Source organism: Vicugna pacos, chromosome 16 (genome assembly GCF_048564905.1).
Source record: "Vicugna pacos chromosome 16, VicPac4, whole genome shotgun sequence".
In the NCBI taxonomy this organism is placed as follows: Eukaryota; Metazoa; Chordata; class Mammalia; order Artiodactyla; family Camelidae; genus Vicugna; species Vicugna pacos.
This window is the reverse complement of record NC_133002.1, coordinates 57,777,327-57,800,759: the sequence shown is the minus strand read 5'-3', so window position 1 is coordinate 57,800,759 and position 23,433 is coordinate 57,777,327. Positions and strand designations below refer to the sequence as shown.

At 46.7% G+C, this 23,433-nt stretch overlaps 2 protein-coding genes, 2 long non-coding RNA genes and 4 other non-coding genes across 9 annotated transcripts; 4 read left to right on the top strand and 4 right to left on the bottom strand.

Annotated features, from left to right (window-relative positions):
- Positions 1–86: 86 nt before the first annotated feature.
- ATP5PD (ATP synthase peripheral stalk subunit d) lies at positions 87–4,598 on the top strand. The gene is made up of 6 exons (XM_006199371.4): positions 87–205; positions 1,721–1,851; positions 2,137–2,233; positions 3,192–3,263; positions 4,190–4,252; positions 4,398–4,598. The coding sequence occupies exons 2-6, from the start codon at positions 1,730–1,732 to the stop codon at positions 4,527–4,529; spliced, it is 486 nt and encodes a 161-aa protein (XP_006199433.1). The 5' UTR covers positions 87–205; positions 1,721–1,729; the 3' UTR covers positions 4,530–4,598.
- Positions 4,599–6,465: 1,867 nt separating this feature from the next.
- On the bottom strand, positions 6,466–12,495 carry LOC107033086 (uncharacterized). Its single transcript, XR_001458490.3, has 3 exons — positions 12,368–12,495; positions 7,298–7,421; positions 6,466–6,769 (listed from the first exon to the last, which is right to left on the bottom strand). It is a non-coding gene; the product is annotated as an uncharacterized lncRNA (long non-coding RNA).
- On the bottom strand, positions 11,494–11,566 carry TRNAR-CCU (transfer RNA arginine (anticodon CCU)). Its single transcript has one exon. It is a non-coding gene; the product is annotated as a tRNA-Arg (tRNA).
- Positions 12,098–12,170, top strand: TRNAR-UCG (transfer RNA arginine (anticodon UCG)). Its single transcript has one exon. It is a non-coding gene; the product is annotated as a tRNA-Arg (tRNA).
- A 51-nt stretch (positions 12,496–12,546) lies between the features above and the next one.
- Positions 12,547–12,619, top strand: TRNAR-CCU (transfer RNA arginine (anticodon CCU)). Its single transcript has one exon. It is a non-coding gene; the product is annotated as a tRNA-Arg (tRNA).
- Positions 12,620–13,054: 435 nt separating this feature from the next.
- On the bottom strand, positions 13,055–13,127 carry TRNAR-CCU (transfer RNA arginine (anticodon CCU)). Its single transcript has one exon. It is a non-coding gene; the product is annotated as a tRNA-Arg (tRNA).
- A 3,484-nt stretch (positions 13,128–16,611) lies between these two features.
- MRPL58 (mitochondrial ribosomal protein L58) lies at positions 16,612–23,218 on the bottom strand. 2 transcript variants are annotated; one of them, XM_072939545.1, is made up of 6 exons: positions 22,695–23,218; positions 20,079–20,115; positions 18,177–18,236; positions 17,435–17,517; positions 17,173–17,342; positions 16,612–16,916 (listed from the first exon to the last, which is right to left on the bottom strand). In XM_072939545.1, the coding sequence occupies exons 1-6, from the start codon at positions 22,878–22,880 to the stop codon at positions 16,685–16,687; spliced, it is 768 nt and encodes a 255-aa protein (XP_072795646.1). In that variant the 5' UTR covers positions 22,881–23,218; the 3' UTR covers positions 16,612–16,684. The 2 variants fall into 2 exon arrangements, with proteins under 2 accessions (XP_072795646.1, XP_072795645.1); XM_072939544.1 differs by having other exon boundaries at positions 16,612–16,921; positions 22,695–23,202.
- LOC140686209 (uncharacterized) lies at positions 17,475–19,711 on the top strand. Its single transcript, XR_012059852.1, has 2 exons — positions 17,475–17,559; positions 19,069–19,711. It is a non-coding gene; the product is annotated as an uncharacterized lncRNA (long non-coding RNA).
- Positions 23,219–23,433: the final 215 nt, after the last annotated feature.

The window sequence follows — 23,433 nt, the reverse complement described above, 5'->3', positions numbered from 1 at the left end:
CCCAACCAGCGCACGGGGACCCGCGCGGTGGAGGCGCTGCACCGCCTTCGGGGGAGGGATTTCCGGAACCAGTCCTTGTCTGTATTGGCTGACCTGCGAAACAGGGCCCGCCCCCTTGGCTTTGAGATTGGCTGAGGGGAGGCTTTCCGGTGACCCACTTCCGTTCCTCGCTGCTGTGGACTGTCTGCAGCCGGGGTCGGTGAAGGTGAGTAGGGTTTGGGGCCTTGGGCTTGATTCCAGCGGGTTCCTCCGCTCTGCCGCCTCCAAATCTCGCCCTGACCTTTGTCGCTCCCGTTCTGAGGACGCCTGTCCCTGTGGGTGTAGCTGCTGCTCCGCGCTCCCTTCCTCTCCTCTTCCCCGAACTTGAGGTCGCAGGGGCCAGTCAGTGACGCCTCATCTGACTTAGGTGCTTCCACTAACCTTGTCTCGTCCAGTTCACCTCCAGCGCGGGCGACTTCAGTAGTCCGGTTTGGAGGCCGGGAGAACATTGCTGAGTGACACCCAGCAGGCTGGAGGGCTGCACTCTCCCCTCCTCCTGAGGGTTCCAGCATTCGAGCATGTGGAGTTCTCAAGTTTCTCAAGCGCAGGATTCATTTACCCACTCAACAAATGTTCATTGAGCATCTATGTGCAAGATCTGTTCTGGGCCCTGGGGATTCAGCAATAAATAAAAGACAATATCCCTTCATTTATGAAGCCCACCTGCTACTGGTGCTTGGAGAAACCTCTATAAGGACACTTATTTCTCTGGTGTACGTAAGTCACCTGCTCCTCACCTCTACTCCTGGAAACGTAAGCTATCCAGAGAGTGAAAGGAAACGGCAGGTGTTGGACAAGTGTCATTTTCAAGGGCCTGGGGAAGATTTCTTCCATCTCCCATGTGATCCACCCTATAGCTTGTGAATACCTTAGACATTTCAGCCTTTTTCCTGATGTCTGATGCTGATCTTCCTTTAAGTTTATTTTCCCATATTCTGTCTTGGGTTTTTTTTTCAATGTAATCACTTTCCATCTTCTCTCACATTCACATATGTATTGAATAACTCTTTGAAGGGTATTGCTAGTATACTCAGGGTATCTGCTAATGTAGGGGATAATCAGACATGAATACAGAGGTGCAGACGTATTATCAAACTAATAGGTAGGAGGTGGAGAGCCCTTTTAAGTTAGTATAAGATTGTAGAGCAAATTGATATGCACAATTACATGTGATATTTTTAATCGCCTTCTTAGGTAAGAAGGGCTTTTATCCCCACTTTTCAGATGAAGAAATTTTGGTCTGAGTCTGCTTTATTTAACTAAGTTTTGCTGAAATGTGGGTATGTGTCAGGTTCTGTGCACTGGAGTATCAGTAATAAAATTCAAACTGAGTGGAACTGTATTTAAATTTTTAGCTTGTATATAATGCATGAATATTACTTTAGCAATATTTCCAAAGGTATAGAGTGCAAACACTGGAGAACTGGGCTTTTAAGGATGAGTTAGGAGTTGGGGAATAAAGGGAGGAGAGAATATATTTATATGCCAAGTTACACACCTTGAATTTGAAAAGCTAAACTGTCTTCCTTTTCTGATTTAGTAATCCTAATTCCTTTAGTTGACAAATATATCCACTCATATGATGCTGATCTATTTCTTAAAGGCTTGTGTATTTCTAAGATGCCCTGCAGAGAATTCTTTCCAAGAGCCCTGTTTTGATCTGACCTGTTTTATTTTCCAGGATCGCAAGATGGCTAGCCGGAAGCTTGCTCTAAAAGCCATTGACTGGGTAGCTTTTGGGGAGATCATACCCCGAAACCAGAAGGCCATTGCTAACTCCCTGAAATCTTGGAATGAGACCCTCACCTCCAGGTCAGTACCTTGCTGAGAAGGATCCTTTTAACTTGTCACTTACTGTGGAAACAAAATGTGCTTTGGAGTTACAGATGAATTTCTGGTGCTCTTCTGATAGAAATTATAAAAACCCAGATGCATCTTCCAAATGAAAGTAATTTTTTTTTTGCATACCTATGATTTCCTTGCTGGAGAAGAGTGTGATGATAGCTCCAGGCCTTAGGAATAAGGAACAGAGCATTACTGTGTGAATTTTCCTTTGCTCATGGAATAATCTTCACTTTTGCTTTTCCACGTGAGCAGGCTGGCTGCACTACCTGAGAATCCACCTGCTATCGACTGGGCTTACTACAGGGCCAATGTGGCAAAGGCTGGCTTGGTAGATGACTTTGAGAAGAAGGTGAGACTTCAGGCAACTGTAAAGCACTGGTCTTGTAACATGGCCGTAGGTGGGGACAGAACGGTGGATAATTACAAATGCAGGATGACAGTGAGGAAAGAAGGATGGTAGTACCACTCAGATCCCAAAGGAAACTCAGGAGAGATGGGTGTGGCCAAAGGTCTTGTGATGACAAATTTAAATGGTAAATAGGTGCAGAGAATTCTGGGTCTATGCACGCGGCAGGTTTCTTATCCAAAGGAACAGCACGGTAGAGCCTTAACCTGGGAGCCTGAGGCTGTCGAGTGGGATGTTTCTGCCCAACTCTGCCTGAGTTACTTCGTAGCTACCCACCTGTCTCCTTTTAGAACAAACTAACATCTTCTTACCCTTTTACTGTTTTTCTCTTTTCTCTGCTGTCTTTTTTTACTGTCCCTTATAGCTGTGATCTCTCATCCACCTATCTTCTGATGTTAAATTTCAACATCCAAAGTTTATTTGTTCATTCAGCAGATCCTTATTTATCGAGGGCTTTCTCAGTGCCAGGTGCAGGGCTAAGTGCTGGGGCTGTAATGCTAAGCCGTCTTCTAAGGTGACCATCTCTCCTCCATTTCCATTGTGAAAACGTGACTTCTGCCAGTCAGTCCCCTAGGGTTTCATTTAAAAGAGAAAACAGAATTTCTTTAGAACTTAAGGGTTCTTTGGAGTCATCAAGTCCAGCTGTCCTTTGCCCTCAGGCAAAGAGATGGAAGCTTACTAATAAAAGAATTGTCCAAGGTCTCCAGTTAGTGAAAGGGCAGAGAAGCACCTTGAGCTCCCGGTGGCAGTCTAAGACTGTCCACTGCAACTCCCTAGATGCACACTGGTTTCCTCTTGGGGTGGAGACTGTTTTTATATGATCTATACAATTAGCAGCTTTGAGCCCTTTTGGGGGGCTCCTGGTTGTATTAACAACAACTCACTGTCCCTGTGTTTGTAGTTTAAGGCCCTGAAGGTTCCGGTGCCAGAGGATAAGTATACTGCCCAGGTGGATGCTGAAGAAAAAGAAGATGTAAGTAGTTGAACTTCTTATTTACTCTAAAATTCCCTCAGTTCCTGACAGCTCTGTTTTTACCACTAGTGAGGTAAAGGTAGAACGAATTAAAAGGATCAATAAAAAGGAATGAACTATTGATAAACACTGTAACATGGACGAACTGCAGAATAATTATGTGAGTGAAAGAAACCAGCAAAGGAGTACACATGGTGTGATTCCATGTCTGTAAAATTGTAGGAAATGCAACTAAATCTCTGGTGACTGAACATCAGTAGTTGTCTCGGGGTGGGGGTGATCAGTATTTCACTGTCTTTGCTGTGGTGGTTTCACAGATGGATACATAGATCAGACTTACCAAGCAGCACTCTTGAAATATGTGCATCTTATTGTATGGCAGTTACATGTCAACAAAGCTGTTAAAAAACAATCAAAAAGTCAGAACTGGGTAGGAAAATTGTGTAAGGCAGTAGTCAGATACCTGTTTGCTTGAAAGTCCTGAAGGCCAGACACTGGAACTGCGGTGACGCCACCAAAGAGGGCGGTCGCGTGGCTTGTCCTGACCATTCAGTAGGCGTCTGTGACACAGGCATTTTGTAGGTTGCATCGGGGAATCACTTGCTGAAGAACCTGGTCCTGCCATCTGCAGCTGGTTCTCCTGTGTGGGCTTCTTTGTGGGCAGGAGAGGGAGCTGTAGTTTCCCTCGCAGGGCAAGCTCCCCGCCTTAGTCAGGGGAGCCATGTGCTCTCCACAGCCAGCGGGAAAGCGTGGACGGGCTCTGGGGCTCCTCGGGTCTTGGAAGCCTTAGGGTCAGGATGATACAGCTTGGTTTCAAACAGAATTTTTCAGGTGGAGCAGCAGCAGCGAGGTGAGGAGGAGAGCTATGGAGCCTCTTGCAGGCCTATCAAACTCAAGGCAAACCGAATTTCTCCCTTCTCTTAAAGGTGAAAAGTTGTGCTGAGTTTGTGTCTCTCTCAAAGACCAGGATTGAGGAATATGAGAAGGAGGTAAGGATGAGCCTGTCATAGTTGTCTTTAACATGTCTTCTCTCTTTCATGGCCACGCGTCTTTCACCGAGTGGCAGTAACCTGCTTGGATGCTTCTCTGCGTCTCTGCAGCCCCATCTATCTTAACACATTTCCCCTCTTTCAGCTGGAGAAGATGAAGAACATAATTCCATTTGATCAGATGACCATTGAGGACTTGAATGAAGTCTTCCCAGAAACCAAGTTAGACAAGAAGAAGTACCCCTACTGGCCTCACAAGCCAATTGAGAATTTATAAACTTGAGTCTGGGAGAGAGCTCTGGCCCTCCAATTACAAACTCTGGACATTAAAAATAATTACATAGTGCTGTGTGTGTCTGCTTCTTTGTAGTTGAGAGAGTTAAAACTCTGAGGCGACCTCACTGGAAGTGGTCTTTTTGTTAGAATGGAAAGGTGAGCCTACAGGCGTGTGCGGGTCCTGTAGGAGCCAATTACTGAGCCCCTGGGGCTGCTGAAATCTTCGTAAGTAACAGTAGGGCTGATGACGTATTTTCCTGGAATAGGATAAAGAGGAATCATCGTCTGATTCCCTTGAACTTTCTCTTTGCTTTCAAGCCACTGATTCTAGGGAGTGCTTCCTCCTACGTGTCCATGAGTAAGTTACAGGAATAGATGGTCCAGATTGCAGGTGTTACAGCAGACTGAGTGGCAGTAGGGATCTACTTTTCTGTGCTTCAGTCCTTCAGTATAAATGTGGTATAAAAGGGAATTTTGTCACAAAGTTAAAACCTCTTACAGCTTTGTTTATGAACATAGGAAATTACTTTAATTCCACTGTCTCATTAAAAAGAAATCCTACATATTTATTATAGTTAGCAGGACTCCTGAGCAATGCCAGGAAATAGAGGTGCTTTAAAGAGAGAGGAGGTGGTGGAGAAATTTCTGTTGGCCTTGAAGTCAGGGGACCTGGTATGCCTAACACTTATGCCCTTGACCGCTTGATTTCTGGTTCTAGACTAATTGTTTACCATCTTGGGGCTTTCCTTTTCTCATTTACAAACATCAGGATGGTGATGAGAATTAAATGAGAGAACCGGGGATGTGTTTAGGTAAAAAGGTGGTATAGCACATGCAGGACTTGATACGGCTTAAATCCTGTAGGAAGAACCTACCAGGGGAAGGGTGACATGCACAGGCCAATAACTGATGCTTCTGCCAGAGACTGCAGGTGGAATTTACTGGAGAAGGTCAACAGTGACTGATAACACTCGAGAAAGTATTGTAGCCCTAAAGGACATAAGTAGAGGAGAGCCTGGCACCATCACCCCTAATTTGTAGGGGCAGGGGCCAGGTTGAAGGTCAAATCTAATTGAGGGGCAAGGCGTGTTCCGCTTACAGCTGCTTTAGTCATAACATAATCCATGGTGTTCAGCCGTAGCTGTGCCAGAAGGCCTTTAATTCCTAAAACAGAAAAACGAGTATTTCCAAATGTTCCCTCCCCCAAGGCTGTGAATCACTGAACTGGTACCGAGTCATCTAGCTGAGGATCTAAGGATTCAGTGAAAACACGGGAAATCTAAGAAAAAGCCACTGAGTTTTCTTTTGGAGTGTGGTTAGAACCCATGTTCAAGGGAAGAGCATTTGAGGGAGAGCCTTTGGAACAGTTACTGAAGAGACAACAGTGAAAAACAGAACATGCTCTCGGGTCCAAGGCATTTAGAAAGGATTGGGGCACTTTGAAGCTTTACATCCTGGACTGTTTGAAGTTTCTGCATCGAGCATGCATTAAAGATAATCACTAGTAAAAGAGAGTTATGCTTTTCAAATCACTAGAGAGAAAAAAAGGTACATCCTGTATGTCAACAGTTAAAGACAGAAATCAGCAAAACCAGAAGTAGCGTAGGTACAGAACTGGACACTTGGGATGATTCTGAATCACTAAAGACCCCTATTAGAAGGCAAACTTCAAATTGAGTCAACTCAAAATCCAACTACAAGCTGTCCATCCTTTTAAGAAAAAAAAGGTTAAAAAAGAATAGATTGGATGTATCAAAGGTCCCAACTCCATCCTCTAAAAACTAGCATTGAAGGAAAAAAAAGTATTCATTTATCCTGCCTTAATTTAAACAACTGTATTTCAGGATATACTAACAGACCTAGTTAATGAGAGAAAGTTCTTTACAAACTATTCCAGCTAATAAGCATGGAAAGAAAAGTAACATTAGAAAAATTACTATTTTTTTAAACATTTTTTATTGAGTTATAGTCATTTTACAATGTTGTGTCAAATTCCAGCGTAGAGCACAATTTTCCAGTTATATATGAACATACATATATTGTCACATTTTTTTGAAAAATTACTATTTTGTAACCTCTAACGAAATACAGTTGATCCTGAACATCTTTGAACTGTGGGTCCATTTATATGCGGGTTTTTTTCAGTAAGTACACGTACTACAGGACTACAGCATCCGAGGTTGACTGAACCCAAGCTTGGTTGAATCTGTGGGTGTGGAACCACTGATGCGGGAGCGCCAGCTGTAAAGTTATACTCAGATTATTCAGCTGTGAGGAGGGTCGGCAGCCCTAACCCCCAAGTTGTTCAAGGGGCAACTGTAGTTTATTCGAACGAGGATTGTTAGTGGATGAAACTGTTACATGAAAGTTTGGTGAGGAACTTGACAGCGATCAGGCTGTCACCCCCTGATGCCAAGCCCATATTATGTAACTTCTCACATCCTATATTAAATAAGCAGCACCATCTGAAAGTATTTTTTGCCAAAAAGTTGAACCTGAACTTAACCGAGGCATTAAAACTAACTCTGGGGGAGGGTATAATTCAGTGGTAGAATGCGGGCCTAGTATGCATAAAGTCCGGGGTTCAATCCCCCGGTACCTGCCTCAGGAGTAATAAACAGTTGAACCTAATTACACCGCCCCCCCCCAAAAAAAATTTAAAAACACCGAAACTACTTCCAACTTAGAGGAAATATCTGGGATGGAGGAACAAGTTAAATGACATCATGAAGAAATCCAAAACGTGGGACGTTTTACAGGAAAACTGACCTTTTCTTTTCCAACAAGTCAGCGGTGCGAGGCAGGATGGGAGGGGCAGCTTCAGGTTAAAAAGAGACCCAACATCCAAATCCTGTGCGTGGACCTTATTTGGATCCTGATTTGCACCAGACAACTGTAAAAAGATATCAGGAGATGATTACTAATGTAGGGAGAAAACGACGTGCTGTCTGGGATTGTTTTAAAATACTTCAGAAAAAGAAAACGGTAGAAGGATTAATGGAGAGAACGCAACAGTCTTGGTAACTGATGGGTCTAGGTTGGTTCATTTACTATTCTCTGTTTTTGCGTATGTTTGAAAATTTTCATAGTAAGAATTTTTAAAGCACGGGCAAAGATGTAGATTTATAATATTACTATCTAGCAAAGTAGAATTTGAGGCAAAAATATGAAATGGGATGTAGTTCTTAATAAAGGGAACTGTCCATATACAAAAAATAATTGGAAACTTGTACTGAAAAAAATAGCATTAAAATATATAAAGCAAAAAAAATTGCTAGAAACATAATTTGTAAAGATAAACACCTTCCTTTTTTGACATTTGCAAAACAAATGAGATTGTAGCAGACAATAAGGCTCATTTAACAGCTTATAGACCAAATTCTTTCATACAAACAGAATACCTGGAAACTGATAAAATATTAGACTATAAAGAAAACTTCAAATTAAAAAAAAAAAAGAATCTACATACATTGACTGATCCCAGAGCAAATATTACATAAAACTGACAATTAATAGTCAAAGTATAAACTACAATAATATAAAAGAATACAAAAATGCAGCCACTTGGGAACTGAAACTCCCTCTCCTGAATCTTGGATTAGTCTACGGCCATACCACCCAGAACGTGCGTGATCTCGTCTCAATCTTAGATTAATGAGAAACCAAATATGTAATTACAAAATGCTTGGAAGAAAAAAAAAAACCGCACATTTCATACTAAAGCAAACTGATGGCATTAATTTGTGTCATATAAAACCATTTTATCACACAATACGTTGTGATTACAGAAAACTCAGAAGATAAAGATAAGAAAAACAGAAAATACTGAAAAAAATAATAAATTGGGTTATAAATTAGTACTCTCATATTAAGTAGCATAAAAAGCTAAAAATAACTAGATCAGTGGAACAGAACAGAATGTTCAGAAAAAGTCCATACCATATTAGGATTAAGCACAGTTTACCCTTGTACAACTGGTGTTTGAATTGCAGTTCAAAGTTCACTTTAACGCAGATTTTTTTTAACATTTTTATTGATTCATAATCATTTTACAGTGTTGTGTCAAATTCCAGTGTTCAGTACAATTTTTCAGTCATACATGGACATATACACATTCATTGTCACATTTTTTTCTCTGTGATTTATCATAACATTTTGTGTATATTTCCCTGTGCTATACAGTGTAATCTTGTTTATCTGTTTTACAATTTTGAAATCCCAGAAACGCAGATTTTTTTGAATTGGAAACACTACAGAACTGCATGATCCAGCCTGGCTGAAGCCGAGGATTCGGAACCCACCTCGGATAAGGAGAGCTGACTGTGTTACAGGCAGATTTTCCGCTGCGCAGAGGGCCCGCGCCCCTAACCCATCCCCTACCCTGTTCAGGAGTCAACTGTATATGCATACAAGTATTTAGTATATAATCTGAGTAGCATTTTGAATCATTGAGGAAAGGCACTGATGATCTAAGTGTTTAAATATTTGTAAAACAGTAAGAACAGATCCTTACTGCAACTTTACAGTTGCAGATGAAAAAACCCACAAGAAACCACAGGAAAAATAGTAGGTGAATATTTATATAATCTTCAGGTGAGAGAATTTTTCTAAGCATAACACCAAAGAAGAAACTAGAAATTAGGATGAAAAAAAATGGACAGATTTGGGGCGGGGGGAATAAACTTGAGGACACTGCAGGCATCTCGGACTTGAGATAATCAGCCCTGAACTGATCCGCTTCCCTGTTGGTCCTGGGGTGTGGCACTATTGTTCCCCACATCCCGGGCACCATCTTGGGCTCCTCCTTGTCTCCTTCATCCCACGGAAGTCTGGAACCACGACCCACAGGTTCCATTTCCTGAACATCCGTTTTTACTTTACTTGGTGTCTCGGTGTCCCTGCTGTTGCCTCTGTTCAGGTTTCGGTAATTTCCTCCCTGAGCATACTCTCCCCACGTGGTCTCCCTGCCTGCGCCCTCACCCACCCACCTCTAATCCATTCTTCACCGTGCTGCCAAGGGGATCTTTTCAAAACGCAGATATGGTTATTTTACTCCTCTGCTTAAAACCCTCTACTCACAAGGTCAAATGCAATTTCCTTACTGCAGGGTTCTCTCTTGGGACATTGTTCCTTCACCTCCATTATACCCATAGCAAAATGCTAACTGCCCGTCTTACTCCACCCTTACCATCAGACATTTGCTATCCCAGCTCCTCATCCTAGAAGTTTAGAAAGATCTAGAGGATTCTAGAAGTTTCTTTGTTGAGTGCCAGCCCTTTATCTTAGTTATATTTCTATTTCCCAGAGTTTAGCACTGTGCATGGCATTTAGAAGAATCTTAATATGAATTCCTTCAGGAATGAAGGAGAAGAAATGTAAGATACAATTTGAGCTTTCAGGGGTTCACATCTGGCTAGGAGAGTCTCACACATAAACCTCGATTAATGCAGCAAACTAGTGTCTTAGTAAACGGTGGTGATTGTGACATATAAAGCACACAATATGTTCCAGGCATTATTCTTATCACTTTACATAAATAGCATCTCATTTACTCCTCACAACAACACTATCAGGTAGGTAGTGTCAGCCAAGATATTAAAGAAGTCCTCTGAAGGTGACATTACCAGTGATACGTTTGCTGTTCTGTACCCAGAAGCCTTCTCAGACTACTCAGCTGATAGTTTTCCATCACCCTCTTTATTTTGAGATCACCTTGTTTATTAGTTTATTTGTTTACTATCTTCTCTCTCACTTGAATGTCAGCTCTACTGAAGCGGGGCCTGGAGGAGGGTTTTAGAGAGAACTGAGGCTGAAGGGAAGCGGAGGTGAAGGCCAGGCCCATGATGCTGCAGCCACGTGGCACAGGGATTTGGGAGCCAGGGCCACAGCTGAAAAGTAGCATCCATAAAACTTGGCGACTGGTTTAGAGCGGAGAGAACAGGAAGGATTCTGGATGACCCTGGAGAAGGGGGAGGAGGATTCTGTACTTCTAGTTCGCTTGCTATGTCTTTTTCAAAAGTACAAGGAACAGTGGTTTAAAAAATTTTTTTGAGCCAAGGGCTTATGAAAATCTGACGAACAATACGGCCTTTCACCAATTAAATACAGTAACCTGAAAGTGCACATACATACTGTGGGATACTCAACCTGGAAAGCCCACATATAGCTCCTCAGTAGCTAAGGGCTTCAATTTAAGAAATAATCACCTCTTGCTGCAATAGTACAATTGAAAAAAATTAAATATTTTACTAAAGGATAAATCATATACGTATACACACACACACACACACACACACACACACACACGGCAGTGTGAAAATTACAAACGTACTCTCTCCCAACATTCCTTTTTAAACACTCCTGGGATCACCCGATGTGAGCGTGCCATCTTTCTCCCGCAGGACTCGGGCAGATACAAGAGATTGGCAGCTATTGTCCCCACTGTCCAGTGCGCGTGCACACACGAGCTTCCTTGCACCGCTCCTCGTCTTAGCACAGGTCAGTGTGGTGGGTGCCGTCTCAGTGGGGACAGAGCCCCACGGCTGGACTGAGGGCAGGGAGGTGGGCAGCACCCCCACCTCGCCCGCCCATCTCCAGTGGGAGGCTCGGTGGGTAGCGAGGGGCAGGGGCTAATATTTTGGCAGCTTTTAAGTTCATAGCGGTGGGCTCACACAGAACACGCTCGCTTCATTTGCACGTGGAGTTGTAGCTTGAAAAGCCCTTTGACGACGTGACTGTTTAGATATCAACCCAAAGAGTCAGCAAGAAGCGGGGCCCCGTTTGCCCTCATATCGGTTTATCTTTCAAAGTGTAGCCAGGCTTGATCAAAAAGATAGGGCAAATTAATTGCAACCGAAGTATCCACACACTCAAAAATGATCTTAAAGGGACAAAATGTGCCACAGCATTTTTGTACCCTGTCAGGGAGGTAGAGGAAAAAAAAAAAGTCACCAATCAAACCACCTCACCCCAGATGGGACTCGAACCCACAATCCCTGGCTTAGGAGGCCAGTGCCTTATCCATTAGGCCACTGGGGCTTCACGCAGACGGCGCCCGACCACATGCCTCTTGAACTATGACGCCGTAAGGCTGCGTAATGACGTCAGCCAGAAGCTCTCAGGTGCAAAACCTGATTGGACACGAACCGTACCTACCCGCTCCAGGTGACGAGAACAGGTATGGGGACCAGGTCTCTCTGTTTCTAAAACGAGGGTAATGACTGGGATTTGGCTGCGGTATAGGAGTGCTACCCTGCTCTCAAGATTAAAAAAAGTTTTAACCACGAAGGGACTCAAATCCTCAATCTTCTGATCCGAAGTCGGACGCCTTATTCTTTAGGAGACGCGCCCTCACCGCGAATTAGAAAGCAGCTGTATACTTATTTGGTCACCTACAGCCGCACCGGCGTTGATGCCACCCGCAGGGACTGCACATTGGTTCTTCCTCCGTGACACACGGGTCGCACCCTATGGCCAAAAGCGCACACTCCTCTCTGGCTCCAGTCGCCGGCGCCGCCACCTCCGAGGGGTCTGTACCTAACTGTCGCATTGCGGCCAAGTGGGCGTTATGACCGCGTGGCCTAACGGATAAGGCGTCTGACTTCGGATCAGAAGATTGAGGGTTCGAGTCCCTTCGTGGTCGACTTAGTTTTGGACAAGCATCTCTTGGCTTTGGCGGCTTGGGGCTCAGGCATCCTACTCCGCTTCGTTTGCGGGTTCATTCTGCCCTCACTGTTGTTTCCGTTCCCTGGCCCTTCCGGCCGCTCCGCACTCTCCTTCCGGGGAGCAAGCTCCACTCCGTGGAACTGCTCCCCGCCGATGACTGTCCAGTCGCCTCACCTTGAACTCTTAACTTTTCGCGTAGCCCGGCGGGTGGACCCTCCAGTTGTTCTGCTGGCTTCCAGGGACCTGCACTCTGGGGATCTGCGGTCCCGCAGGCGGCGTGGCGGGGCTGTGTGAGGTCTGTGCGCATGCGGCTGCGCATTACCATGGACCACGTGATTATACTGTGTTATTGCGCCCCAGTGGCCTAATGGATAAGGCACTGGCCTCCTAAGCCAGGGATTGTGGGTTCGAGTCCCACCTGGGGTGAGCTGAGATCAGTAGACCTTACGGGAATTTTTGCGCCAGCAACGCGCGGGCCTCCCGGGTTCCAACAGCGGGATCTAGGGAGGGATCCAAGGGCCTGGCCTGCGCCGTCCGCGGACCCTGCCTTCCTTCTCCGGCTAGACAGCTTACTCGGTCCTCGCGTTCGCAACCTAGTAGTCTGCCCGTCCTGCCCCTCGGCTCCGGGTTTAGTGTTTCCCCACCCGCTTCGTGTCTGTTGACATTCTGCACCCTTAGTCCTGCTCTCTCCTCGGCTTGTGACTTGTGCAAAAACTTGCGGACCTCCAGAGGCTCTGGCTTTGGGAAACCCTTCAGTCTCCAGCCCACAAACCTGAGCCCAAGTATGTCTTTAATGTTGTCGACCACAGTGGGATGGACTCTAGAGTTCTTCACCGGGCAAAAATGTTAAAAATACTTTATTACCCCAGGTGGGACTCGAACCCACAATCCCTGGCTTAGGAGGCCAGTGCCTTATCCATTAGGCCACTGGGGCCCGCGGCTCACGGTAGTGGCATTTCTCCCACTAGTAGGTGGTCCGATCCCGGGCCTTGCATTAGCGAGTCGTATGTTTACCAAGGGATGCGGTGCCGGGGCTGCGCATAGGTAGGTCCTCCTGTGCTCACAGTCAACCTGGAGGAAGACACCACAGTGGGAAACGAACTGTCCAGCCTCGTGCCGCCCGCACCGGGAAGCACGGTGGGGCCTGGGAGGCCGGCGCCGAGGCTGCCTGGACACCTGGACTGTGGCTGGTGAAGGCTGACGTTTGCAGGCATTTGCTTCTTTGCCATCATGGCTATTTTGTCCCCCTCTACAGAACTGACAGAATATCCAAGAATTTCAGGAAAAAGTAGTGTAGGAAGTGAACGAGAACAAACTAGTATCGATCTTGAATACTGAAACATAAACACTGAAAATCTCTCCCATCGTGAAACAATGTACAACATGGAGGGACAAATCTTTACAGCTGTAATAGCAGAAATACATCCGTACACAAATATATAATATACAGGAAATAAATGGATCACCAAGTAGACACTTCACTCTAATACTCTGTTCCTTTAAAACTGTTGCACAAAAAGGTACTAATAATAAAGAAAAACACATTTTAAAATATTATGCACGTTTAAAATCCATTACTGAAATTCATGCGTATCTGAAAGATGTTAACAGGAGAAGCTTCAGCCAAGGGCAGCGTTTACTTCCCGCCATGCCTGAGTTGAGACCTTGCTTCTCCAAGCCCAGCATCCCAGGGAACATCCCAGGAACTTGGAGATACTCCCTTTTTTCTCTCTCCCACCTGTAGAGTCTGCACAAATTCATCTCCTTCCTTCCCTTAATACCAAGGAGAGGAAGAAAGAAAATGTAACACCTGACTCCAGTCTCTAGCCTTGAGAATGTTCTCCTTTAACTTAATTAATTGGTCTGTTTGTTGAGATGTAACACCCACCCAGTAAGGTGTACAGATCTTAAGGTCATGGCTGCATGAGATACAGAACAATTCCAGCGCCCCTGAAGGCTCCCTTATGCCTCCTCCCAGTTGTCTTCACTGCCCCCAAGTAAATACTTTCCTGACTTTCATCACCATAAAGCAGTTTTGCCTTGTTTTGAGCTTCATATAAATAGACTCATAGTCGTTTATACTCTGGCCTGTGTCACTCATCATTGTGTCTAAAGATTCACCTATGTTCATTCTTTTGCCCTTGGGTTTTGTTTTTTTTTGTTTGTTTTTTAAATGATGGGTCCCACCCCTGTGCTCTACTCTCTGTCCCCTAGCCTATTTTGGTTCTCTTTATCTCTCCTTGCCCTTCTCTGTATCTCGAATGTTTTTCCTGGTCCCTTCACATGCCACCAGTGTCTTCCAAGGGCCTCACTGGTCCAGCACTATGCCCCAGGTTCAATCCACAGGGACGCCTTCTCTGGTTTCCCACCACCATAATCTTACCAAGCGTCTTCCTGGGTTCTGCCTTCCCTCATCTTCAACTGCTCCTCCCCATTCCCAAGACTTTACTTGTCCCTCCCTGCCCTGCGCCTCTGGCTTCAACCTCACGCCCCAGCCCCAGAGCTCCATTCCCTCTCCTGGGCAGCACCACCTACACATTCCTCCTCAGGGTCCACAAAGTCAACTTCTCCCAGGGAAAACCATACTCATCATCCAAACAGCCATCCTCCCAAGCCTGCTCCCTTTGTGACTTTCCTGTCTCAATACTCAGCATCACCCTTTGTCACACATCAGCTCTCACTTCACCCAAGCCAATTTTCTGTCCCCATAATCCTTTTGCATCTGCTATTTCCTCTCCATTCCTGTTGCCCCTGCCCTAGTTCCCGGATGGGTCCCTCACAGCTCCACATGGGTCCATTTACCAACCTGTGCCCACTTCCCTGCAGTCTTTTCTCCTCCAGTCACCGTCAGATTAATCTTCCCCTGACAGCTTCTACAGGAGCTGAGTCTAAATGTCTTAGCTGTCACATTTAAGGCCTTTCTAGACCTGGCTCCCACTCAACGTGGCAGATGTGTCTTCCACAGCTCCTTGCCCCCTGAGTTCCAGCCAAACTGGGCTATTAATCATAGCTAACACCCCCTGAGTCCAGGCTCATTAACTACTTATTGTCAACCAAAACAACCCTATGAGGTAGGTACTAGTAATATCATCCCTATTTCATAGATGCTAAGGTTCAGAGAGGCTGAGTTGTTGCCCAAGGGCCCACAGCAGGGGGTGCTGGTCAGGAGGTGACCTGGAGCAGCTGGCTTCAGAGCTCATCCTCTCAATACTATAGTTCATTGTATCGGCCACAGGCGGGGCCCTTGGCCACCACCACAGCCTCTGGGTGACAAGATCTTAACTTGTTCACATGGCACCCCCCCCAACTCTGGGCCCATCTCAGGGACCTCAAGCACATTTTTTCTGGCCCTTCAGCTGCCATTAGTTGCTTCTCTGCTACCCCAAATCTATTGAGAACTTTCTTGTTATTTACCACATTTTAAGTTATGTCACCAAAACAGGAATCCAGCTTTTATCATTCTGATTGAATGGAAGTTCTCTGGAAGAAAGGGCTTTGTTTTGTTCACTGCTGACTCCCCAGGACCTCACCCAGTGGTATTCAATTTGTTTTTGTTGAATTTAAATGAATTAATGAACCAAAGAAAGTTGCACTTCCTTACACTGGGCCTCAGCTCTCTACTAGGCTCTGACTCCCTCGAGGACAGGGACCACGTTTTCCACATCCTTCTGATTTTTTTAAGTCATTTATCAATGACTTTTTCCCCCTTGGTTTACAGTCACATGAATGATGAGGTCCTGGTTCCCATAAAGGGTACCTGCTACTACAGTTTATGATCTTGCATTTAGAGCATCACAATGCAGTATTTGTCAAAATGAGTAAACTAGATCAAAATAAGGGAGAACACAGAGTTCACACATGCCAGAGTAATCCACTCCTGTTATGCTGGCCTGGGTGCTTCCCCATCCAATAGGATCGCAAAAACCTCTCTCCAGTTCCAACTCATTCTTTTCCTGTCTCCAAAACCCCGCAGCCTGTGACAGCACCTAACACAGGATACTCCTTACCACTCAAGACCCTCGGTGGCCCCCTAATTCCTATGTCTCTTAAACTATAAACTCCTGAACTTCAAGTCAAGACTATACATTGAACTTCTATCTCCTGCTCCAGACTTACCTCCCACAGTGCCCTGCACAAATCCCCCATTCAGATGGACTCCCAATCACTCCTCTACCCTAGGCTTTTCTTTGGTTTCCTCCACTGTTCTCTACTGAGTAATATTCTATACTTTTCTTCTCAAGGCCCAGTTCCAATGCCCATGCACCTGTCTCCCTGTGTTCCTCGAGGGCAGACCCCATGGCTCATTCCTGTTTCCCTCTGGGCTGTACAGTCAGTGCCAGTCAGTAACAACTGGGCAGATTTCAGCTGAAAGAAAAGGTAGGAATTCTGTTCAGAAGCATTCTGAGTGAGAGGGGAAGGCCAGTGAGTTTAGAATTTTATTGCAACTAGAACATTAAATGCATAACTGATGTTTAACAACATGGTGATGGCCTATAAAGACCTCTGCAACCAGTGCCTACAACCCTCGTTCCGAGTGAACACTCCTGCGATGGCTGTGGTGTCTCCTGGTGATGTCAAAGCCCTCTCGGTGGCAGCTGCCTGGATGCTCTGAAGGGGGTCTCTGCCGGCCGGAGGGGGTGATTTCAGTCCACATCTACCCTCCTGCTTGTCTTTATGGCAGAATTTATTCTCTTTTTTCTCAGCCTTTCCCGATTCATGTTTTCTATCCTGAAAACAAAGAACACAATTACGCCCAGATGCCCAATCGGTGCTTTTCCAAGTGGTGCGAGGAGCTGGCAGTTCAGCGGGAGGCAGCAGGCGCCAGCCGGTGAGCCTCCAACTGGGAGCAGACTCTCCCATCCCCAGGGCTTGTCCACCTGTCCGCTGGGAAGTTGCGGGCTTGGCCCTGCCTCCTTTCTTCCCTGTGGAGCCCCTCAACCACACGTGTCAGTTTACATGTTTGGGGCATTTTCTGGTACCTGATTCTCTTAAGTATGGCGTCTTCTTTGGATGGCTCCTTGGCTGGCTGGCTGGCCTCCGCAATCATGTCTCGAATTTTCTGTAGGCAATCTGCCAGATTTCGGAACTGATAGCGGCTGCATTCAGAGGTGAGTATCAACTCTCCCGACCTGTTGATCTTGTTTTTGTGCTGTGGAGAACAAAGGCAAAACCAGGGTTCTACAGAGTCAAGGTGTCATGGTGACTGAGGGATTACAGGGAAAGGAAGGGGCCACTGGTTACCATGATGGCCATCTTCTGCCGCACAGGCTCCGTGATCCAGTCGGCACTTGCCAGATGGAACCTGACTTCAGCCTTGGAATTCACTGTCAATAAATGGAGAGCACGTGGGTCGCTGAGACCCTCAGGCAAGTTCAGCACCTAGGTAGCTGGTAACCATTCTGAACCACAGGGAAGTGGGACACCCACCCAGGTTTTGTTTGTTTGTTTTTGAGAATTAGGACAACTTTATTGCTTTGCCACGCAAAGGGAGTCACAGCAGGGTAATGCATTAAAGACTGTAGTCCCCGGCCAGGTATGTTTCTATTCTGTGTCAATTTGGGGATACACAGCTAGCCATGGAATGAGCCTGGAAAGGTAGTGAGGCATGTCTGGACAAAAACAAACTTCCAGGAATCAAATGCCCAGGGCTTCTCTTACAACTTACTGGGCTCTGCAAAGAATGCGGGAGGGGGTGAGTTCCGTAAGAATGAAGGAAACCTGTTCTGGGAGCTGGCTGCCAACTCACACTGTGGTTTCCCTTTGTTTAGACTCACAAGCTGATCCTAGTCCTAGCAACCCACAGCTGAGAGTCTGAGAATCAGACCACATTCAAAAGAATAAAGAGGATTGTTATATAAACTGGTGGTATGTAAGCTTCTGCTGAAAAAAAAATCCTTTTATTCCACATGACTGTAAACACAGATTTCCTCAAGTCCATCTCTCAGCTAAGTTTTAAAGTGAAAGAAAACAAGGCACCATGTACCTTTGTTAACGTTCTGGCCCCCAGGTCCACTACTCCGACAATAAGATATTGTCAGGCGATCTGTAAAACAGAACACACAGCCAACAAAATGATTATCCCATGGAAAATGTGCAGACTGCTCATTTACCATCAACCTAAGTGTCTATTTCTCTTTCAGTGACATATATGTATAAACGTAACATCCAGGTCTGTAAAGTCAGGGGTCATTTACAGATGTCAAAACTAAAATCAAGATAAGAGACTTTCCCAAGGTCACACAGGCAGCATAGGATGTAAAATTTTGAGCCGGGTTGTCTGATTCTGGTCTGATACATTCCACTAAATCGGACACCCCTGGCTTTCTGTGGTTTGTTTGCTTTAAAGCAAGGACTCTTTCAAAAGCTCAAACGAAGGGACAAACTTACTTTAGTGCTGTATTTCACAATGTGGTGAGTATGGAATCATAAGAGGGCAGGTGAGTGCCTCATCATAGTGTCAGCGTGGACCCCGGTGCCTAGCTCGCGGTCAGTGGATGGAAACACCTGCTGGATGAATGAGGGCTCGATTTGGAGCTGGGAGGCCCCATCTTCTAACACTGGCTCAGCGCTGACTATGATCTTGGCAAACTCCCACTGCTTCTCTGGGTCGTGGTGTTGTCCACCTGTCCTAAATGTATAAAATAAAGTTCCTTCCTTCTACTCTTATAATTCATGAAAAGCAGCCTCGTGGTGTTTGAGGGGGAAGGCACTGCAGCGGGAAGATTCCAGAAGACTAGACCATGAGCTGCAGGAGGTTTGGGTGGCAAAGAACTGGGCACTGGGGTGGTGGAGAGCGGGCCTCAGCAGGCGGTGGTGACCATCCCGGGACGGCTTTCCTCCCTTGAAAATTCAAAGGAACTTATTTTTCTTAACAGGTGATGGATGCATGTGGGTCTGTAGGGGGCGGTTCCCCCACGGCACCGGTGGCCTTATCTGTACCCGCACAGGCCCGCCAGGCCCAGGAAAGACGAGAGCAGAGGCAGGTGAGGAGCGGGGACTCGGCCATTCCCACTTGCCTCCCTGCCTCCCCTGGAGACTGTGTCTCTTGTCTCAGGCTCTGACCAGATAGGCTTTCTGCCTCCTCCCGCCTCAGGGCACAGCTGCTGGCTTCAAACTGCAGAGCTGCAGCAGGATGCGGCCTTCGCAGCCACAGTGTCCTCTCCTTTGTACTGTGGCCCCCGGGCCTCTTTGTTGCAGCGTCACCCTGAGCAAGGGCCACCGGGAGGCAGCACCTTTCGGTCACTCTTCTTTCACTGTCTGTGGGTGTCAGAAACTCTTGGAACCTAAAACGGGCTTGTTTCTTTTCAGGCCATGCCTCAGGCTTGATGGGCACAAAATTATAAAGTTATGCAAATGGTTTACAGGGAGAAGGCCCCACTCCTGTTCCCCGGCCACCAAGTTTCCTTTCCTCTCCACTCCCCACGGCAGTGCCTGCAGCCAGGGTCATGTACATCCTTTCAGATCTATGTGTATGTACAAAAAAGTGTATATTTTTGTAAATAAATGTATTTAGATATATATGTGTGTATATGTGCATTTAGATATATGTGTGTATTTAGATACATATACGTAAAACACAAATGGTCGCTTACTATACAGATGCTTCTGTACTGGCTCTTTTCCAGTAATAATCAGTACCTCTATTGTGCAGACTGTCCCATGTCACAAGAACATCAGGCCCTCTGTTCGTGTTGGGCACTGCACAGCACTCCGGAATGGCTGCCTCATCACTTTTTTTTTTCCCCTATCCTGAACAATGCTGAAAGGACTCCACTTTTGCACACCCAAAGACAGTTTCTTTACTTTCATAGGCTGCAGAGATCTGGAAGGAATGTGTGTGGGGTGGAGGAAAGGACTGATTTTTTAATAAAACCAAACGACTTACCTACAGGGATGTCATTGTGGACTTGTTTTGCATCATCCTGAAATGTAACATACATGGCATCAAATAAATATTACCTGCGCGGTGACTCCTCACTGACCCAGGGCAACAAAAGAAGTGATGTAAAGCCACAACACGGATGTACTACAGCTATTTTCAGGTCCCCAGTAAAATCATAGCAGGATGACAGATAAAGCTTCCCCAGATGCCAGAGGTACCACCTCAGAAACAATCTTCCTGGAAAATGGAACTGACTTCTCCAGCCTTCCCTGTCCTCCCGCGAACCCCTTAGTTAGTCAGGCACCATCAGCAGCCTGGGAGGGAGGGAGGATGCCACAGGACTTGTACCTGAGGGAGACTCCAAAAAGAACACCCTCTGCCAACCTGAAGCAGCAAACCACGGGCGCCCCTGTTCCTCCCGGGACCACAGGAGGCACACGTAGCTGTGCCCTTCAGCCTTAAATCTTCTGGTCCACAGGTCCATTGCAAACACTATCGGCACTGAAGTCCTTCTGCTCCCCAGGCTCAGAGTATCTTCCTCTGTCCCCACTATGGCTGCCTTCATCCCTTTCCATCTTAGAATTATCTGGGGGTGAAATACTCATTCCACTCCACCTCTCCATTGCACTGAAGACCATGGACTGCGCCCTCCTTGAAGTATTCTCCTCTTCTTTCTTGGCTACCCTCTCCAGTTTCCTCTGACCTCCCATGACTTTCTCATTCTCCTTTGCTTGCTCTTTGCAACCTTTAAACACTGAAATGTCCCTGAAATCCTTTCTCTTCTCTACCTTACTCTTTCCCTAGAACATTTCATCCATCTCTGTTGAAAATATCTGTATTGATGACTCTCAATTTTCTGGCTCAAACTCAAATCTCTTTCTTCAACTGCACAACCGGAGAGCCAACTGCTATTCAATGTCTCCTCTCACCTGCCAGACGGACACCTTAAGCCTCAAACCTCTTCACAGAGGACTTCCGTTCCTAACAATCCCATGTAGCTCCCTGGCTATTGCATCACAGCACCCGGGTCTGCATTATTGTTCACTATCTGATACACTTTTCCCATTTGTTTACTGTCTGTTCCTTCCACTAGAACATAAGCTCCATGAAGCAAACTCTGTTTTCTTATGGCTACATCTGCAATGCTTGAAACAGGGTCTGATTCATAGGTGCTCAAGAAACTTGCTGTTGAATGAATGAACAGATAAATGATTGCTATGGCCACTTCCTCATCTCAGTTAACACTGAGATGAGGCAACTCGGTCCTTCCATTTCTCAAGGCCTTGGACCTCAATCCCTCTCTTCTTCTCACTTCTCATAGAAAATCCACTAACAAATCCTGTAGGCTTTTCCTTTAGAATTTATCTAGAACCTGTCCAGCTCTCATGGCTCCTACTGCTTCCACCCTGCTTATCACCTCTTGCCTGTCTTACTGCCATCTCCTCGCTGGTCTTCCTGTTATTGTCATTCTGCAGTCTAGTCTCGCTAAGAGTGATCTTTTGTAAAACTAAGTTGGATCACTCCACTTCTCTGTCTCAAACTCTCCAATAGGTCCCCATCACCTTCAGAGAAAAGCTAAAGGCCTTTAAGCCCTATAAACAGGCCTCTCCCCCAGCCCTCTCCTCTTTATCTCCTCCAACTGCCCTGCTCAGCCATACTGGCCTGCTTGCTGCTCCCTGAACAAGTCAAACATGCCACTGCCTTGAGGTGGTGGCACCTGCTGCTTCCTCCGCAGGGATGCTTCTCTCCCCACTTGTGTCATGGCTTGCTGCCTTGCTTCTTCCAGGTCCTTTCTCAAATGTCACCTTCTCAGAATCATTCTCACACCATCCCACTTAAAACTGCAACTTCAACCTCTACCTCAGCACCCCTTCTTCCTCCAAAGTACTTATCACCCACCATCTCACATACTCTATATTACTGATTTTATTTCATCTGTCTCCCTCCATTGAGCAGATAAGCTCCATAAGCATTAGAATTTTTGTGTTTTGTTCATTACTCTATACCATGCTTTCAACAGAAGTCTGTTGAATGAGTGAATGAATGAATGAACGCTCTCTTCCTGTTCTGTAGGTAGAAAGAAACTCAACAGAATTGGGTGGGTCCCCTCTCTCCACTCCAGGAGCTGATACAGCACCTGCACATAGCGGGCTGTCAATAAAGGCATCCTGAAGAAACGAACCAGAAGCCCAGAAGCCCTGTTTCCTCAGGCTGGTGGGGTTACCAGGGGCTAGGGGCAGTGTAACTGCCAAAAGGTTCCAAAAGAGAGCAACTTGACAGCTTCCTGCCTTTCCACTCTGGCAGGCAGTTTTCCTTTGGAACAAGAATCTGGGCCTGTGGGACGAGGAATAAACGTGCAAAAACTGGTGGTCTTGTAAGAAGCATATCCGGCGTGCTCTCCCGGGGCCGGCACAGCTCAAGCCACAGCGCGCGCCACCACTCGCCTGGCCTCCCCGCCCCCCGGTTGCTCGGGTAACCAGCCTCCTCCCGCGGCACGGCCACAGTTACGGTCGTCGGCCCCTCGGATTAGTTGCGCGCCGGGCCAATGGGGCCCGGGCTTCCTGAGGTCACCTAGCAGAGTTCAGAAAACGCCGCTTCCGTCCTGTCCTCCCGGCTTACCGGGACCCTCCACGCGGTGTCCGAGCCCCGCGATTCGGGGTACAGCTTGTCCAGGCTGTAGATACTCCGGAATTCGGTGCCCTCTGCCTGTTTGTGCAGAGTCCGGTGGGGGCAGCGGGCGAGCGGCGGGAGCAACCAGGCTCCGGCTCGGTTCAGGCCCCAGCGCAGGTACTGGGTGGCCGCCATGTTTAGGTGCGGCGGTCGCTTCCGGTTGGCGCTCCTTCCGCGGTCCGCGGGCTCGCGCCTCCCCCCGGATTTGGGTTCCGCGCCGTTTTTATCGCCTGCCGGCGGGAGGAGGCGAGCTAAGCTCCCGGTGTTGCTCTCCCGCGGCCACTGTTAGAGGCGTCCGGTGTGCCGCCTCCAGGAGGCTTGGTTGGCGCTCTGAGGGCAGCTGCAGCGATGGGGAAGACGTTGCCCAGACAGCGCGCTCTCAGTGGAGCGTCCTGGTGAAAAGAGCCTCTGGGTTCCGTATCCAGCAGGAACACAACTTTTCTCCCTTTTAGTCTGCGCCCTCCTGGACTGCTCTTCCCCCAGATCTCACAGCATCAGCGAGGCCTGCCCTGCCTGGCCTAGTTTATCTCCACCCCCTTTATTCGGCTCCACTTAATCATTTTTTTCCTCCTTCCCCTTTCACATCGTTCAATCTTACTTTTCTGCCTATTGCGTCTCCCAGGCAGAATGTAGTAAGCCCCAGGAGGGCACTGGCTCACTGCTGGATTCCCCAGTACCCAGAACCCAG